General features: G+C 45.0%; 2 protein-coding genes across 4 annotated transcripts in view; one reads left to right on the top strand and one right to left on the bottom strand.

Annotated features, from left to right (window-relative positions):
• The first annotated feature begins 22 nt into the window (after positions 1-22).
• LOC144891811 (uncharacterized) lies at positions 23-8,354 on the top strand. Its single transcript, XM_078776440.1, has 2 exons — positions 23-115; positions 7,019-8,354. Exons 1-2 carry the CDS (start codon positions 29-31, stop codon positions 7,460-7,462), a joined length of 531 nt encoding a protein of 176 aa, XP_078632566.1. The 5' UTR covers positions 23-28; the 3' UTR covers positions 7,463-8,354.
• Positions 8,355-13,294: 4,940 nt separating this feature from the next.
• LOC137425239 (forkhead box protein N4-like) overlaps positions 13,295-19,828 on the bottom strand; it is an 89,584-nt gene continuing 83,050 nt past the window's right edge. For 2 of the 3 annotated variants that reach the window (XM_068113453.2, XM_068113454.2), the window contains exon 10: positions 13,295-14,341. In XM_068113453.2, the coding sequence (XP_067969554.1) occupies positions 14,100-14,341 (242 nt within the window). In that variant the 3' untranslated portion in view covers positions 13,295-14,099. The remainder of the gene's footprint in view (positions 14,342-19,828) is intronic. The other variant, XM_068113456.2, reaches the window with a different exon arrangement.

Genomic DNA, 19,828 nt, shown 5'->3' with positions numbered 1-19,828 from the left:
TTCCACTGGTATGGACGAACTGCGTCAGATGCACAAGATTCCATATATGTATTTCCTTTCCTTTCCTTCCGTGGAAGTGCTGCTTCATCAGGATGATGATCAGGATGATTTTCAGGTGTGGCTTCGTGCTGACGCAACCAAACCTACTATTGACAGTAGAAGGATAGATGTATTGTATGCTGTATTTATTGCTAAATCTGTACTAATTGTTTGTTATATGCTAGAGCGCCACCTACCGAGCAGCGTGCTTTTAGGACCATTGGAATAAATAAGTACCCATAAAAATCCTTGCATGCTTGTTTGTTCTTCCGGCCTCGTCTTTTGTTAACTGTATTGTCGCCTTGTCGGTAACTAAACACCAAAGTATGTTAGTATGGAGTGCCCCAAGCCCCCAATACAAGGTAGTGTCTTGTTCCGTGTTCGACCGAGGAGATTCTTATTCTTCGTTCACATGCAGCACAAGTCTGTGGGGTGGCAAGCATCACAGGTTGAGGTTGTGGCTGTGCCGCTGATGCAATGCCCTCTGCTGGTTAGGGCACGAATTTGAAATTTGGCCATGGTGCCGGCGATAGCTCCCCTACGCTTCGCGAAGGACACCGTGGGATCGTTAACGTCCCCTAACGAATACAGTGGAGATCAACAAATGCCACACACAGTGTGAGTTCTACCAGAATCTACCAGTAATACGTCGGATCTACAAACTGCGCAGGATCAACAAGGATCCATCTATTTCTATATTATAAAATAGGAGTGTCTCTCTGTCCGTCTGTCACCGAAATATTCCCTCAGTTTTGGGGCTAGCCCTGCCACACCTTTTGTGGAACATTTTGGGGTCCCAGCTGGTGTCCTAAGGTGGGTGAAAATTTTCATAAATTCCTCAATATATATGTATCTATATTATAAAACAGGAGTGTCCATCTGTCCGTCTGTCCGTCCCCAAACTACTCCCTCAGTTTTGGGGCTAGCCCCGCCAAACCTCCTGTGGAACGTTTTTGGGTCCCAGCGGATGTTGTAAGGTCGGTAAGATGTTTCATAAATTCCTCAATAAAATTATGATTTTCAAATTAACTCGATACGAACCTGCCGCGAATCCAGAAGTGGACAGATGACGTCAATGAGCTGGTTTGATAATATCTCAATACAATCGTCCTTTAACACAGTATGTTGTTAAAGTATCAATTTATGATTGGAATGACGTTTGGAATTGAGTGAACACAATTACGATTTTGAATTCTTAATTGTATTCACCCAACCGTATGGAACTACTTTACATCCGGATTTAAATATTGGTTTACGTCAGGAATGTTGATACAAGTTTATTTTTTATATTAATGCTTTTGTTTTTTCTTTTTTTTTGGGATACATAATCGAGGCTCGTGAAAGAGCTAACATTTATCACACAAACAAATCAAACAGTCAAACAAAAAAGTATATAAAAAGGGGAGCGGTAGACAAGATGGGGAGAGAAGGGGAAGCACATAAACACAACATTTGTGAGGTACATCGGGAATGTGTGGGAGGGACAGGGCTTGGGGGGAGGCGGCATGGGAAGGGGGGAGGGGGTGGGAGAAATATAAACACAAGGACACCAAGGACTTCCAGGAAAGAAGTTGGTATTTCAAAAAAGAGGATTTGGGGTGAAATTAGCGGGGGTAGAAAAGATCAAGGTTTTGGATTGGGGAAGATAAGAGATGGTGGTGAACATCTGTTTTAAAGACCTGGAGGGAGGAGTGGGATTGAAGGGAGTGGGGGAGTTTGTTCCAGAGGCGGGAGAAAAGAGGAATGAAAGAGTGAAGCTGAGCAGAGAGTCTTGATTTTGGCAGTTTAACCATAAGAGGGTTGCAGGCAGATCTTGTGCAACCTTTAGGAATATTTGGGGGACAGAGCCCAGAAAGAGCTGGAGGAGCAAGGCCGGAGAGGAGTCGGTAGAAGACAGAAAGACCACCAACCTGCCTGCGGTGAGTAAGTGAAAGGCCCTCGGAGGTAGCTTCATCACGGGAGATTCCAATGATTCTGAACGCTTTGGTTTCAACAGCGAGAAGACGAGCTAGGTGTGAGGCAGGAGCACCAGCCCAGAGGGGAGAGCAGTATTCCATTGAGCTGCGGATGAAAGCCTTGTATGTGGTGAGGAGCTCAGGTGTGCCAAGGAAGGACTTCGCACGACGGAGGATGCCCAGTCGGCGACTGGCTTTGGAGGCCAGATTTGAAATGTGGTTTTCCCAGGAAAGATCATGGCAGATAGTGAGACCCAAAAGCTTGAGTGACAGAACTTCTTGGAGAGGATTATTCAGAAAGTGGATGGGAGGGTTGTCCAGTCGGTCTTTTCGGAGAGACATCGTAAGAGTGTGAGATTTGTCAGGATTGAAAGACATGTTCCACTTGTTTGCCCAGTCAGTGATTTTGTCCAGGTCTGCAGAGAGTGAGGAGGCTTCAGACTGCCGATCTGAGGGATGAGGAATGGAGCGGCAGAGAGTGGTCATCAGCAAAGAGATAGAGAGGATTTTCAAGAGAGTCAGAGAGATCATTGATGAAGACCAGAAAAAGCACAGGGCCCAGAACACTGCCTTGGGGAACTCCAGCCTGAACAGGAAGAGGAGATGAGAGAAACCCATTCAGGGCCACACGTTGACTATGACTAGAGAGGAAGTCCGCCAGCCATGCGTGGAGATTTCCATGGATACCAAAGGAGGAGAGTTTGGTGAGCAGAGCGGGGTGCCAGACCGTATCGAAGGCACGTGATATGTCGAGGGAGACAGCTCAAATTTCCTGTTTGGCATTGAGGACCTCCATCCATTGTTGAGACAGCAGAAGCAACATGTCCAGAGTAGAGTGACCTGGTCTGAAACCAAATTGATGATCAGAGATCAAGCCATTAGAGAAGACGAAAGATTTCATATCCAAAGCAATGATGGATTCCATGACTTTGCTGATAATTGGGAGAAGGCTGATTGGTCTGTCGTTGCTAGGATCTGTTTTTGCACCTTTTTTGTGTAAAGTGGTGATGTTGGCTGATTTCCAAGCAGATGGCAGTTGATCTTGAGCAGAAGAGAGGGTGAAGAGACAGAGAGAGGGGGTGAAAGAGCGGAAGAACAGGATTTTAGGACCCGTGGGCTGATGCCGTCAGGTCCAGTTGCAGAATCAGAGTCGAGGGTTGACAGAAACTTTTCCACCTTGTCAGGAGGAAAGGACACAGAGTCCAGGAGCAGCTGGGTACGACTGGGTATGGTGGGTACAGAGAGGGATGGGTTTGGGACACAAGATTTAGAGGCAAACACAGAGTTGAGGCATTCAGCTTTTTCGTGTGCGGATTCAGCCGTGTAGCCGTTTGAGGTGAGGGAGGGGATGGAGGGGGAACAAACACCAGAAACAGATTTGACCAGACGCCACCAGGATTTGGAAGAGGGAAACAGATAAGAGAGTTCGGTCTTGAGAACGGAGAGATATTGTTTCCTGGCTCTCCTGAGGGTGGACACACACTTGTTTCGGGCTTTGTGAAAGTAAATGAGATTTCCTTCCGTTGGATTTGCTCTCCAGGAGACGAAGGCAAGTTGTTTCTGGGCAACAGCCTCACCACAAGAATCCGTGTACCTTTTAAGAGATGAGTAAGAGAAGAGATTGAAGTTATGCTGTTTAGAATGAAAATAGAGATATTGAGTTCAAGTGAATGACGAAATTCCATGACGGCTCTACGTTCTAAGCGTGACATTCGAGGATCGCCATATGCAGATTCGCCATTGACTGGGTAGTGGGTATGGAGCCATTCAAACAGGTACGTTTTTCATGGAAGTCCTTCACGAACCTGCTGTCCGTGCTTGATGTTCGACTACAGGTGGCACAGGAATGTGGAATTTATTGGTTCCATGGTTTCCCATTCGGCGTTTTTTTTACCTAAGTCTTTCACGAATCTGATGTCCATGTCTGACGTGCGACTGAAGGTGCTACAGGAATGTGGAATTTATTGGTTTCGCTATTTAGCATTCACCATTTCTGCATTGTCTGTTTGCTTATGGCCTCCCACCCGTGCATAGCACAGGTACCTCGCTAGTATATATTGTTGCGGTTTTGAGAATAAAGGATAACCCCCCTCGTAGGTAGACGCACCACAACATGTAGCCTCGCTGTAGTGCAGTTATTTCTTAGTAAATGTAAGCGTAGTCCTTTCCTGTGTTAGTTTTGCATTGACCAGGCCAGTGAGTAGGCCTCGATTAGGCTGGAATGCCACGTGCTCAGCCTGAACAAGTTTGGCAAGGCCGAAGGGAGGAGCTGCAGGGGGAGTGGCCGGTAAGCAACGAGCCGCCAATCAGAGGTCGAGGGGAGTGGCTCACCACGGCAATGGGAGGCGGAGCATGGAACATTCGGGTAAGGCCGGGGCGGAGCCATAAAACCCTGCCCCGAGCCCCCCGCCTGAGTTGAGCTGGAGAACGCACAGAACGAGAGAGAGAGAGGTGAAAGTTCGCTGTGAGACAAGGAGAGAGAATCTCCCAGGCCCTGAACAAGTCAGAGTGCTTGAATTGAATTGCCTGTTATCGTCGTTGTACACGAACGTTCCCCGTGCCCAGTGCCCTGCGCTCTGCTACCTGTATTAATCGTGCTTGTGAAGACGACCCGTTCTGGGCCACAGACGCGCGACCTCCTTGCCTGCGCTCCCTGCACGTGCCGTGACCACCAGACGGCCACGCCGAGCGAGCTGTCTGGAGTGGACGACGCCAGGACGCGTTTGGGAACGCGAAATTTTCCTTCCTCCTTTTTCCCCGGGTGAGTGAGAGGGCCTTTGTCTGGGAATTAGTTAACATTGTTTAAGTGCCTGCTCTGTGTCTCCTGATCCTTGTACATTATAAATAAATCGTGTTCTTCCTCTTATTTGACTGTTCCTGTCATTTCCATCCATTGGCCTAGCATTGTACGAATAAAACCGCTCTAATCGGGTTCCATAAAAGTAACGGCACGAGTCACGTGATACGCACACCGCTCGGGCGTACTCGATTAGCATGGCTTGTGTGAGGTCCGGTCCCTGTTTTCATGGCAGCGTGGGTCAAAGGTACGGGCGGCGTCGACCCGATACCCTTTTTCACGCTCGCTGCGGAAGTGGCGATTCGGCCTCGTGGACACGAAGACCCAAGGGGGAAAAGGGGTTTAATCCCCCCTTTGTAACGTGGACGGGCTTCAGGAGATCCGCAACAATATATATTTATGGCACGGACATTACGGCGTAGCCCGTAGGGCAATGCTGTCTGGAACAGCCTTTGTCTGTCCGTCCAGTGTATGGATGTATTCTCTCACAAACATCCACCAATCAGAGCTAAGGATATGGTCATATGACAGGGGGACAGCAGATCATCCACTCAGCCGATGCCCAGCTATGCCGTTGTTAGACTATCGGTCTTGTTTACATAAATTTTCATCTACGGACACTTTCCGACAGTTCTGTGATTTTCCCGGTGTATCGGCTTTGATGTCAGTCGGCACGCCAAATTTCAACTTTCTACATCACCCGGAAGTTCAACAATGTCTTCTCACCAATTAGTAAAACAACAACTGATTTTCTTCGTTTTTTTCAGACCCATTGTAAATGTGTGATAGCATCGACTGCAATTGAAGAACGCATATTGACGAGTACGCTGTCAGTGATGCATTTGATCTTGTAACCACTCAAATGCTCCAGAAAATGCTGCACAGAACCTGGCACTGAATCATTCTCTGTCATGAAAATGACGATTTTTTGTATAACAAAGGTTCTTACATAGTCTGTGTTTTCCATCTTGGAGTAAATTAGCCAAGTTTTGGAAACTGCCATCGTGTGTATGCCAGGGTGGCTTCGCTGTGACGTTTGTTTGTCTCCCGTAATGGCGGACGGGATTCATATCCCGGAGTGACGTGACGTCATCCAATACACCCTATACGAGGATCGATTTACAGCGTGAGATCTCGGATCTCTTTACGTCACAAGATCTACAAAAATCTATAGGCCCTACATACATTTTGAGATCTACAAGAATCTATATAAAGCATGAAATATCCAGATATCTATGTAAAGCATGCAGCAATAGCTGTTTTACACTTAACAATCGTTATAATAACACCAAGGTCGACATAAACTGTATTTCAGTGAGAATGTCTGGTATGATCTATTTATGACGTAAAAAGCGCAAGTGGTAAGTGGAAGTAAGTGAAACACAGTGAGTATGTCATTTGAAGCCTCGTATTAGATGTTTTAATTGGTTCCAATAGAGGACGCACTTTGGCTCGAAATTCACAACTATGGCAGAATTTATCACACAGCTTCCACCACACCTGGGCCCATTTATTTATTAATGATGTAAAAATGGCAGAAATGTTCAGCCCTCCCCCAATTTGAGCCAATCTATCCCTAAACGAAATTCCAAACCCTATACTCTCTAAATGTCCTAAAAAAAAACCTCCGATCGGGCTCACACGTCATTATTTTTGCACTTCTCTCTCCGATAGGTGTTGTCATGTCCTCCAGAAATGTAAGCACATGAATTTGCAGTGGCTGTTTCTCACCTGTAAATAACACTAATGGATTAAGTTGTGCCTTCCATCAAATTCTATGTGTCATGGTCACCGAACGTCCAATCACAAAGCTCTTTGCTTTTTAGTCTAGTAGGAAGACTAGGTCCCCCTGCACCCCCCGGAGATATACTTCTAATCAGTGTTTCTAGATTGGAAAAAATGTGTAGAAAATGACTAGCTATGGCCCCAAGCTGAAAAAATGTCCCACATACCATTTTTATGCAAATTACTGCTGCCATTATCAAAAAAAGACTAGGTCCCCCTGCACCCCCCGGAGATATACTTCTAATCAGTGTTTCTAGATTGGAAAAAATGTGTAGAAAATGACTAGCTATGGCCCCAAGCTGAAAAAATGTCCCACATACCATTTTTATGCAAATTACTGCTGCCATTATCAAAAAAAGACTAGGTCCCCCTGCACCCCCCGGAGATATACTGAAACTGGCAGTGACTGGTGATTGAAATGCGGTGCCTTTTTGTGTTTCAGGTCGAGGTACGTGAACTCCCCACGATCTACAGCAACCAGGAAGAGACTGATACCAGGGTGGTTCTGTACCTCCATCATGCTGCTACCATCGGATACAAGAACGCTGTAGTCAGAACACCGGACACAGACATCCTCCTGATCCTGCTCCACCATGCCCACAACATCAAGCTGACGGTGTACCTGGATACAGGGTCAGGGAAGCATCGCCAACTTGTCAACGTCTCTGAGCTGGCAGAATCCCTGGGAGAGGACTACTGTGCCACTCTCCTGGGGTACTATGTGTTCAGCGGAGAAGACTGCACCAGTGCCTTCAAAGGGAAGGGAAAAGTCGGGCCCTTGAAAAAGCTGGAGAAGAATCCCAGGTTTCACAGGGCATTCGGTGAATTTCACAGGGTATTTAGAAAAATAAAACTTTGTGTTAACGTCTGTGTAGACGGACCTTAATATGAGTCTATTATTTCGTAAAACTGTGATTATTTTGTAAATAAAGCACTAATTAGCATACTAGTATACCATAGACACATGTAATCATGTTATGAATAGTTCTATCATGATCTATGCCCTTCAAAACATGGGTCTAGACACCTTCATTTTTCAATTATCTGCAATATTGGCTGAGATATGTCAAAAATCGTTTTTTTGATAATGGCAGCAGTAATTTGCATAAAAATGGTATGTGGGACATTTTTCAGCTTGGGGCCATAGCTAGTCATTTTCTACACATTTTTTCCAATCTAGAAACACTGATTAGAAGTATATCTCCGGGGGGTGCAGGGGGACCTAGTCTTTTTTTGATAATGGCAGCAGTAATTTGCATAAAAATGGTATGTGGGACATTGTTTCAGCTTGGGGCCATAGCTAGTCATTTTCTACACATTTTTTCCAATCTAGAAACACTGATTAGAAGTATATCTCCGGGGGGTGCAGGGGGACCTAGTCTTCCTACTAGACTATTTCTTTCACCTGTTCAGTCATTTATTGAGAACATTCACCACCAGAGGTTTCAAAGGATATTCTTTTTTTACACAAAGTGTCGAAGCTCATGGAGCAGCAAGAACACAGAACGTACCAGGATGTAACATAGCTAGAGGCAGCTAATTCAAAAAAACGCTCATATTGTGATACAAGCATGAAACTTGGCAGTGGTGTTCTTATATAAATACTCTTTATAAATCCAGTAGATTTATCTTAAGTCGATAAAAATTTACAACTTATCCTGATTAGTTAAGTTGAAATTTTAAACTACCAGTACCTCTATGTAGATAATATGTAGATTTTTGTATTGATAGAGCTTCAATCCACATGTGAATCATACAATAAAGCTCCACATTTGTAACTTGGCATTTGTTTTCTCTTAATATATGTCATTGTCTCTGTTATTCTGCTTGGTGACCAAGGCCCAGCCTTCATTACATGACCTGATGAGACAATTCTGGTCATGAATTTTATTTGGCAATTAAACCCGACGTGGTAATGTCTTCAGCTTTTATCTTGGACCATATAACACTGCTTGAAAGGAGAACGGTCTCGGTTATATAGAATGCCTTCGTTGAGAAGGTGCTGAGATATTGGTCTGAAGGAACTGATAATTATGAAAATGTCTGAGGGATGAAATAGATCAAAGAAATAATTACCGATATCTGCTGCTCAAGATTGTCCCCACTATCTCCAACAATTTCTATATAAGGTCACACAGTTAACAGTTCATGACAGAGCAGAAACTCCACCATGAAGTCCAAGGAATTGTCCGTAGAACTCTGAGATATAATTGTGCGGAGGTATAGATCTGGGGAAGGGTATAAAACAATTTAGAGTGTTGAAAGTTCCCAAGAGCACAGTGAGCTCCATCATTAGGAAATGGAAAGCATATGGAACTATGGAGACTCTTCCTCGAGCTGGCCGTCGGACCAAACTGAGCAACCGGGCAAGAAGGACCATGGTCAGGGATGTAAACAAGAACCAAATGACCACTCTGACAGAACTACAGAGTTCTTTGGCTGAGATGTGAGAACCCACTAGAAGGACAACAGTCTCTGCAGCACTTCACAAATCTAGGCTTTATGGGAGAGTGGCCAGATGGAAGCCACTCCTGAGAAAAAGGCACATGACAGCACGCCTGTAGTTTGCAAAAAGGCACATGACAGCACGCCTGTAGTTTGCAAAAAGGCACGTGACAGCACGCCTGTAGTTTGCAAAAAGACACATGACAGACAGCACGGCTGTAGTTTGCAAAAAAGCACATGACAGCACGCCTGTAGTTTGCAAAAAGGCACGTGACAGCACGCCTGTAGTTTGCAAAAAGGCACGTGACAGCACGCCTGTAGTTTGCAAAAAGGCACGTGACAGCACGCCTGTAGTTTGCAAAAAGGCACGTGACAGCACGCCTGTAGTTTGCAAAAAGGCACGTGACAGCACGGCTGTAGTTTGCAAAAAAGCACATGACAGCACGGCTGTAGTTTGCAAAAAGGCACGTGACAGCACGCCTGTAGTTTGCAAAAAGGCACATGAAAGACTGAGAGCATGAGGCAAAATATTCTGTGGTCTGATGTGACGAAAATTGAACTCTTTGGCCTCAATACAAAGCGCTACGTCTGTCGGAAACTGAGCTCAGCTCATCACCCATCTACCATCATCCCACCCGTGAAACATGGTGGTGACGGCATTATGCTATGGGGGTGCTTTTCAACGGGAAAATGGCCTTAAAATTAGCAGGGAAAATGGCCTTAAAATGCATGTTGTTGTTGTTGTTGGTGCTTTTCAACGGCAGGAACTGTGAGACTTGTAAGGATAAAGGGAGCAATGAATGGAGCCAAATTCAGGCCAATTTTTGAGGAGAACCTGCTTCAGAGTGCAAAAGACCTTAGATTGCGGCGAAGATTTACGTTCCAACAGGACAATGACCCCAAGCATACAGCCAAAGCAACACTGGAATGGCTTTAGAACAAGAACGTGAAAGTCCTCGAGTGACCCAGGCAAAGCCCAGACTTGAATCCCATTGAAAATCTGTGGAAAGACCTGAAGACTGTTATTCACCGACGCTCCCCATCCAACTTGACAGAACTTGAGCAAATCTGCAAGGAAGAATGGGAGAAACTCCCCAAATCCAGATGTGCAAAGTCGATACAGACATACCCAAGAATACTCAAAGCTGTAATCGCTGCTAATCACGAGCCTCGATCTTGTATACAAAAAAAAAAGAAAAAAAAAGAAAAGAAAAAAAAAAGAAAAAAAGGAGCTTCAACGAAGTATTGATTCAGGAGGTTGAATACTTATGTAAATGAGATATTTCTGTGTTTCATTTTTAATTATTTTGAAAATATTTCTTAAACAAAAAATCCACTTTGACATTATGGGGTCTTATGTGTAAATCAGAGATTAAAAAAAAATCTCGATTTAATCCATTTTAAATTCAGGCTTTCGCACAACAAAATGTGAAAAGGTCAAGGGGTGTGAATACTTTCTGAAGGTATTGTACTATCCTTATCCATGTAAAAGTACACCGATATCTCCTACTACCCATATCCTACACATGATGTATGTACGTACAAACTCTACACATATACGTAGACACGAAAATAAAAGAAGAATGGGGCGAGTGTAATCCATTTATTCAAATTACAAACGTTTGTCTGGAAGTGTATCAACGTACAGAAAGGAGATTTCCACCTTGGCCATCACTCGAGCGAGCCGATGGAACCATGCAGTTCGTGGTGCTGCATCACCGAGTACCTCACTATCACTGTGGACATCGCTCGAAGTTTGAACTTCGTCTTGTGGGAATAACAACCCATGGAGGGGTGAGGAACGTGTTCTCATCCCGTCATCCGACCGACCCTCGTTATGGTCCATGGTAATCACGACCAGGAAGCACATGTAGGACCGACTTTGGTTGATTGGACTCGTCTCGGGAGACACCATTGGGACTGTTTCTGATGATGTTTAATCTTGAATTGCAGCATCATGAGGCAAGTGCTCGGCTGGGATCTCCTGTTTGCAGTAATCATTAATTTAAGTACATACTACATTATAGTATTAAAATTGCTCTTCCATGAGCCTCGACCTTGGATAGAAAAATAACTGGTCATTCCCTCCATATGTACCAATGTAAATACATGAATATTGTGTCATCATATGAGATCAGAGAGAATTTGTACATACAGGTATCGAGGCTCGTTTCCAAATGAATTTACATGCTCTTTCTCCACCCTGCATACGTAATAAATGGATGGTCCTTAATCATTGGCCCTACAGGTTAGATATACTTGTATGTGACGAGTCCATGCGCTAAAATATGATTAATACCCTTTGTTTGTACTGACAATCTGAGAACGAGGGTAACAACTGATCATGTTGATTGAGATGGAAATAAAATTGTGAAAATAATGGACAATGAAACAATTGTTTATTTTGCTATATTTTGTCTTCTTCTTCTTCTTCTTCTTTTTATGCAGCGCAGGGTTGCAGCGTAGCTGATGGAGTGCCTGCCCCCCTGCAGGTCAGAGCAGGAATTTGCAATTTCTTCAGCGTGCCGGCGATAACTCGCCTACTCTTCGCGAAGGACACCGTGTGATCTTAAACGTCCACCAACTAATACTAGCAGACGGGACGCCCAGTTTAACGTCCTTCCGAGGGAAGACACACATATTGATGAATTGATGGCACAAAGAGGTGAGTGACGTACGACGAGCGGAGCTCATGCAGCGTAGAGCGTTGTAAATGCAGGACATTTTGATTATGTCATAATGGGTTAAATTGTTTAAAACGTCTGAGGGTAAAATTCGCAACGAGACAATAGCAGTTGGAATGGCTCTTGTAGATAAGCAGGTTGTGGTGGAAGTGGCTTAACTTCTATTACATTAAGAAGTTGGTGCTCGGGAGGAGGATGAAGATGAATAATTTGAACAGCGGGGAGAGGGCATGAAAAATGGTCAGAACAACAGAAAAGGAATGACAAACACCAGCAATTTCATGAAGAACTATAACAGCACTCAGTAGAGTTCATATCTCCGCCAGACTGAACAGTCTAGATATTGTATCCCACTGATAGGCTGGATCTGGATTCGGACCTGAACCAAAATCGAATCAGATTGTTCTTGTCACCTAACCAACTCGTCCACCAAGTTTTGTCAAAAATCGTCCACAACTTTTTGAAATATCATGTTTTATGTCGTTTTTGGCCCGATCACTCAATGGTCAAGAATCACTTGGAAAAATTAAAACATTCTCTGATCCGCATCCTGATCTTCACCAAAATCGAATATATTAGTCCTCGTCACACACACAACTTGTCCACCAAGTTTCGACTGAATCCGTCCACAACTTTTTGAGATATCGTGCAATATATTGTTTTAGCCCTATCACTCAATGTTGAGGAATTAATGCTCAATGCTCAATGTCTCCTCTAAAGCTGAATGGTGAAAAAATTCTCTGATCCGCATCCGGATCTTCACCAAAATCGAATATATTAGTCCTTGTCACATACACAACTTGTCCACCAAGTTTCGACTGAATCCGTCCACAACTTTTTGAGATATCGTGCAATATATTATTTTAGCCCTATCACTCAATGTTGAGGAATTAATGCTCAATGCTCAATGTCTCCTTTAAAGCTTAATGGTGAAACAATTCTCTGATCCGCATCCGGATCTTCACCAAAATCTAATCGAGTCGTCCTTGTCACACACACAACTTGTCCACCAAATTTCGACTGAATCTGTCCACAATTTTTTGAGATATTGTGCTATATATTGTTTTAGCCCAATCACTCAATGTTGAGGAATTAATGCTCAATGTCTCCTCTAAAGCTGAATGGTGAAAAAATTCTCTGATCCAGATCCGGATCTTCAAGAAAATCGAATCGAGTCGTCCTTGTCACACACACAACTTGTCCACCAAGTTTCGACTGAATCTTTCCACAACTTTTTGAGAAATTGTGCTATACAGTATATTGTTTTAGCCCAATCACTCAATGTTGAGGAATTAATGCTCAATGCTCAATGTCTCCTCTAAAGCTGAATGGTGAAAAAATTCTCTGATCCAGATCCGGATCTTCACGAAAATCGAATCGAGTCATTCTTGTCACGTACCATCCTCAGCAAATTTCAACCGAATCCGTCCGCAACTTTTTGAGACATCCCGTTCACAAACAAACAAACATACAGGGGTGAAAACATAACCTCCGCCTACCTTCGGTAGAAAAGGTAACGAGATGATGATGAGGTAAAAAAAAAAACCGAAGAGGAAGAAAACAAAAGAGGATGTAGAGGTAAAAAGGAGGAAAGGTAATTGGCCGTTTAATGTTCCCATCTAAATACTCGCTATATGAAGTTGTGAAATTGCATACTTTGCTGATTCGTTCACCTTCTCTTAATGTCCTTGTCCTGTCCGTATTATATGTACAGGAACGATCTGGATGCTGCTCAACGGGTGAGAGAGCAGAAATGAGACAACAAGGACAAAATGCAAAGCAGGTTTGTGTCGAATTGGTACACAGGGAGACATTGTGTGATGTTAATGGTCGGCCATGTTTCAACTCCTTTCACCTCCAATAATTGTTCTTACACAAAGATGGGCCTCGTGGATCTGGAATCGAGCGATATGGGATCGAGGAGGTTTTGACTTACACAGAAGGAAACGGGCGGATGTTTGGCGGGCACACAAACATGATCCGTGAGAACAGGTGTGTATGTGGCGGGATGTTACCAATGATGGAAAGATCATCGGTGGAAATGGAAGACCACGTGAGATGGTGCTTTTCAATCTGAAGATTGAAGAGTGACAATTTCTTAACATTTCCAACACAACATGTCCGTTATGATTTCGGTTTCTATAGGCAGCTGTATCTTCATCTGTGTCCTCTAAAGCCTTATCTACTCAAAATGTTTAATATGACATGGGTCACTGTCTTCGTCGTCTGCCGATAGACTCCATTCCTTCCGCTTTATGTTTTGACAGTATCATGTATAACCTGTCTGGATTCTATTACAAAAGAATATGTGAATGGCAGACACGATTCTTCCTTGTCCAGTCCTCTTTGTATACAACTTCCCTGTAGACGTAGAGGTGATGAGAATGAGAAACTTTAGACCTCTGAAGGGTGACCTAGAGTCAAATAAGTCACAGGCACTTCTGTGCTTGAGGATTTAGGCCCAGGAGGACTTGGTGAAGATGCTGCAGGCTTCAGCGAGGTGAGGAGAGGGTATCGAGTTGAAGGAGATGGTGGTGATGTTGAGTACAGGGGAACCGAAGTGGAAGATGTGGAGACTAGTGGAGCCAGTGAGTCCAGGGCCAAGCTTTCCCTGCGTAGGTCCTCCCACCAGCTGCCTGCAGGCAGTAAGCGCCTCATTCATGTACAGTAGAATGCATCCATTTAATATCCATTCGACATTTCTAAGCACACACATAATAAAAACCTGACATCGGCTTTACCTTCAGGTACTTAGTGCAATAATGTTTATGCTAAGAAATAGCTCAAACCTTTCACTTCTAACTATATGCAAGTACCTTTTACCTAGCTCCTCTGGAAGTAGTGGAATCCATGAGGACCTCATCCGAATTGGTATCTCCCATCAGAGGTTCAGAGCCTTCTCGTCTCTGGAAACAGGTTGAACGTCTGACAGTTTTCTATCGCCTTCTATCCAGTGCCGGATTAAGCCTTGCCAGGTCCGGGGGCAAAGAATATTTTTGGGCCGGTCTCAACATGAATGCAAAAATCTAATGTCAGCTTCGAGGATGCTCCCACTCTGATTTTAATGTCTCTCAGCTTAGTATGCATTTTACCATTCTTACTCCTCTCTAAGCGCTCTCCCAGAACGTCTGCTCCAGACGAGAAACTCGCAAGCCACTCTTTTTTCGTTCCTGACGCTTCTAAACCCCCTCTTCATCCTCCTTGTTCGCACGTTCTCCTTAGACAAATTTTTATCAATTTTTTTTATCTTATAAGTTATAGACTTACAATACAACGTATAAATTATGACGTTATCATTTATAAACTCAATTTTGTACACTTATATTTTGAAATCACAGTATATCAATTATCAGCATTATCGCGGAAGAATCTTACCTACACTAGCTACACTCTTACCGTACAATCTAATTACCTACACTAACACACTAGCTTTCTTTACCGTGCATGAGTACCTGCGTCCTAGTGTGAACACCTGATTATAGTTATTTTATGATACAGAACAGAACAGATTTACCAAGTTTGGACCATTTCCTGTGTCCAGACAACTATTTTCGTTTGAAACAGAGAAACTGCATAAAAATATTTTATTCACTTAATTCTTTGGAGCCGGTCAAGATCTGGAACCGAGAGCAAATGCCCCATTTGCCCCTGTTATAATCTGCCATTGCTTCTATCTGGTAGTGACCTGCCCCACTAGGTCGCATGCTAATCATGTGGTCGATTATTTTTTACTCTCCCAAAGTCCAATCTTTCTACCTACCTATTGTTATGTCGGGTGGGGGACGGGGGGGGGGGGGGGGGGGGGGACGGTAAAGGAATATCTAGAGCCAGGTAGATCTGTATAGGTAGGTATTCGACTGTCGCCATAGGGAATCAACCTTGTAATACGTTCTATGTTTTTAGGCGGTTTGTCGGGGTAAGAGTATACCTGTGAACATACAAGGATGTTTGTGTGTTAAATAGTTGTAGGGAATAAGATAACACCCCTATGTGTCAGAACTGGTAATCATTCCTTTGTCCCTTATGGCAACGCACACATATAAACACTTAGATAGGCCCTTTAGTGCAACATTAAATAGTTCCCTTCCCTTACAATGACCTTGGAAGAAGACCGGCAGGAAGCCAGATCGGGGCACCGCCGGATGGCCGCCGCCAGCCACTCCACCAGCTGGCCTAGCAACATCGCGTGAGACGAGCTATAACCACACCCAGGAGGACTGTGATTGGTTGGCGTGGAAGGCGCGAACCTGGAACCAATCAGCGCGGAAGGCGCGAGGAGGTTTGGCAAACGGCGGGAAGCTACGAGGCTCCGGTTTGTGGTGCGCCAAGACTGACGGAACAGGCCAGGTTACAAAAAGGCGCGCTGCATGACATTTTGTCTCTTGGACTCTTCGCGCTGGACCCCTTCGTATTGGAGATCTCTCTCTCTGTGCTTGAAGCTCTTGCTCTTCTTGTCCCTGGTCTTCATTGGCTCTTCCTTCTTGCGTGCTGAACCTTAGTGCTTCGTGCTGGGTGACGGTTCCTCGTGGTGCTTGGAGCGGGATCCGGTGCTGTTGGTACTGGAGCGAGGGACCTCGTGGTGTGCTGTGGAGTGAGTCGCATCGAGGTCGGGTGGAGCGTGCGAGCGAGGACGCTGAGGTTTCTTCGTGCTCGGAGCTTGGAGCCGGATGGAGCCGCGGTCAGACGATTGCGCTCGAACCCGGATGACACACTGCAGACTATAAACAGATAAGGACGCACCACATTTCCCCAGTACACGACGGACATTTATTTTATTAATTTATTTTATTAATTCATTTTCCCCTGTCTCGTATTTGGAAGTCGGTGTGTGGGATCCCAATTTAGGATCATTATTAGAATTATCATCGCGTTTCCCTGTCCCGACCTTTATTTAAAATAAACCCTTGCATTACTTTCCATTCCTTGTTAAACCCGTGTCCGTTTGAGTTAGTTCCCTCTCCAGGTAAGTGCTTTTGCCGCTTCTTCCTCCTCCCTTCTTCCTCCCGTGGTTTATAGCCGAATCCGATTTGGTCGTCGCCTCAATTAAATCCGTTCGGTCTTCCGCGGTCCCTGGTGTTAACCTTGAGGGATTCGCTCGACAACTGGTGTCAGTAGTGGGATACGAACTTTTTGACAACAGACAACTGTTGTCAAGGAGTGGGATAGAACCCTGTTATAAATTTGGTGTCAAGAGTGTGGAGAATTTGGAAACAAAATTTTTTTAGTCGGAGGCGATAAATTGGAATAGTCAATCGGTGCGCGGGACGTGAACAGCGCGTCAGTTAAAATTTAAATTTTATTCCGGTTGTAAAATCCGTGCAGGAAAGTGACCTCCTCTTCATGGATGGAGGAGGTGAGCGCTATGGAAGAAAGGAGAATGGAAGGTGCGTTGAGCTTTCGAAGTGAGTCGGAAGTAGATGGGGTAGCGAGCAGGAGTGGAGCTTTCCCCGCCGTAGAGATGGCCCCGATAACTGACCAGATTTTGCATCGGTTATTTAGGGAGATTAAGGCTCAGAATGAGCAAATGAATAACACCATGAGGGAAATAAATAGCAAAATGGATGCTCAGAGTGAGCTGATGGAAGGAATGAGTAATAAGATGGGAGAAATGAAAAATAAAATGGATGTTCAGAGTGAGCGATTGGAAAATCAAATTGACCGAATGATTAACAAAATGGATGCCCGGACGAAGGAAGAATTGGAGGAGGAACGAAAGAATGGTGCCGACGGGGCCCAGGAGGAGCCAAGGGTGGCAGAAATTTGATCTGAACGGGGGGAAGCCAAATTGGGAATTGCACCGGGTATGGCAATTTAAGGAAATGGGGAAGGTAGGGACGGAAATTTACAGGTAAATGCTGGACTGGAGGTTTGTCGGGGCCGGGTGGATGCTGCAACACCTCAACAGGGAGATGGATTTGGATCCTTGCTGTTCCAGGGCGGTGGTTCAGAGCAAGAGGGGATAACAATACACATAACAATACAAATCACACCACACATGACAAAGCCGAATGCCTCAACTCTGTGTTTGCCTCAAAATCTTGTGTCCCAAACCCATCTCTCTCTGTTCCCACCTTTCCCAGTCGAACCCAACTGCTCCTGGACTCTGTGTCCTTCTCTCCTGACAAGGTGGAGAATTTTCTGTCAAACCTCGACTCTGATTCTGCAACTGGACCAGACGGCATCAGCCCACGGGTCCTAAAATCCTGCTCTGCCGCTCTATCTCACCCTCTCTCTGTTCTTTTCACCCTCTCTTTTGCTCAAGGTCATCTGCCAGCATCTTGGAAATCAGCAAACATTACCGCTTTACACAAAAAAGGTGCAAAAACAGATCCTTGCAACTACAGACCAATCAGCCTGTTTCCCATTATCAGCAAAGTCATGGAATCCATCATTGCTTCGGATATCAAATCCTTCCTCTTCTCCAATGGCTTGATCTCTGATCATCAATTTGGATTCAGACCAGGTCATTCTGCTCTGGACATGTTGCTTCTGCTGTCTCAACAATGGATGGAGGTCCTCAATGCCAAACAGGAAATCAGAGCTGTCTCACTTGACATATCACGTGCCTTCGATACGGTCTGGCACCCAGCTCTGCTCACCAAACTCTCCTCCTATGGTATCCATACAAATCTCCACTCATGGCTTGCGGACTTCCTCTCTGGTCGAAGGCAACGTGTGGCCCTGAATGGATTTCTCTCATCTCCCCTGCCTGTTCTGGCTGGAGTTCCCCAAGGTAGTGTTCTGGGCCCTGTGCTATTTCTGGTCTTCATCAATGATCTCTCCGACTCTCTGGTAAATCTTCTCGATCTCTTTGCTGATGACTCCACTATCTGCCGCTCCATTCCTCATCCCTCAGATTGGCAGTCTGCAGCCTCCTCACTCTCTGCAGACCTGAAAAAACATCACAGACTGGTCAAACAAGTGGAACATGTCTTTCAATCCTGACAAATCGCACACTCTTACAATGTCTCTCTGAAAGGACCGAATGGAAAACCCTCCCATCTACTTTCTCAACAATCCTCTCCAAGAAGTTCTGTCGCTCAAGCTTTTGGGTCTCACTATCTGCCATGATCTTTCTTGGGAAAACCACATTTCCAAGCTGGCCTCCAAAGCCAGTTTCCGACTGGGCATCCTCCGTCGTGTGAAGTCCTTCCTTGGCACACCTGAGCTTCTCACCACATACAAGGCTTTCATCCGCAGCTCAATGGAATACTGTTCCCCCCTCTGGGCTGGTGCTCCTGCCTCACACCTAGCTCGGCTTCACGCTGTTGAAAGCAAAGCTTTCAGAATCATTGGAATCTCCTGCGATGAAGTTAACTCCGAGGGCCTTTCACTCACTCACCGCAGGCAGGTTGGTGGTCTTTCTGTCTTCTAGCGACTCCTCTCCGCCCTTGCTCCCCCAGCTCTCTCTGTGCTCTGTCCCCCCAATATTCCTTCAGGTCGCACAATATCTGCCTGCAACCCTCTTATGGTTAAACTGCCGAAATCTAGGCTCTCTGCTCACCTTCACTCTTTCATTTCCCTTTTCTCCCACCTCTGGAACAAACTCCCCCACTCCCTTCAATCCCACTCCTCCCTCCAGGTCTTTAAAACAGCTGTTCACCATCATCTCTTATCTTCCCCCATCCAAAACCTTGATCTTTTCTACCCCCACTAATTCACCCCAGATACACTTTTTTTTTTTTTTTTGAAATTCCAACTTCTTTCCTGGAAGTCCTTGCAGTGTTCATATGTTTTATACCTCTCCCACCTCCCCCAAAGCCCTCCCCCTCCCACATTTCTCCCGTTGTCCCTGCTCTCAAATGTTGTGTTTGTGTCCTTCCCCCCTCTCTCCCCATCTTGTCTGCCGCTCTCCTTAGTTTTTTGTGTTTTGTGTGTCGGTTTGACTTTTTGTGTGATTAATGTTAGCTCTTTCACGAGCCTCGATCTTGTATACAAAAAAAAAAAAAAAAATAGGGGCTGGGGGTCCGAGTAATGGAGTCGGACCATGTATTTATTGGGGATGGCCTGATAGGGCCAGAAATGAGTGGTAATGATTGGGATGTAAATGATGTGACCCAGCGGCTGGGGACCTGGGACAGTCCCATGGAGGTGGAGTTTGACCGGGCCCAAAGGAGTTTGGG

This window comes from Myxine glutinosa, chromosome 4 (genome assembly GCF_964187855.1).
Source record: "Myxine glutinosa chromosome 4, kmMyxGlut1.1, whole genome shotgun sequence".
NCBI lineage: Eukaryota > Metazoa > Chordata > Myxini > Myxiniformes > Myxinidae > Myxine > Myxine glutinosa.
The sequence above is the reverse complement of the archived record's forward strand: the minus strand, read 5'-3'. Positions and strand labels throughout refer to the sequence as shown.

Coding starts and splice junctions, on each gene's coding strand:
- LOC144891811 (XM_078776440.1), top strand. CDS start 29: ATGCACAAGATTCCATATATGTATTTCCTTTCCTTTCCTTCCGTGGAA. Junction 116..7,018: donor ATGATCAGGATGATTTTCAG/GTGTGGCTTCGT, acceptor TTTGTGTTTCAG/GTCGAGGTACGTGAACTCCC.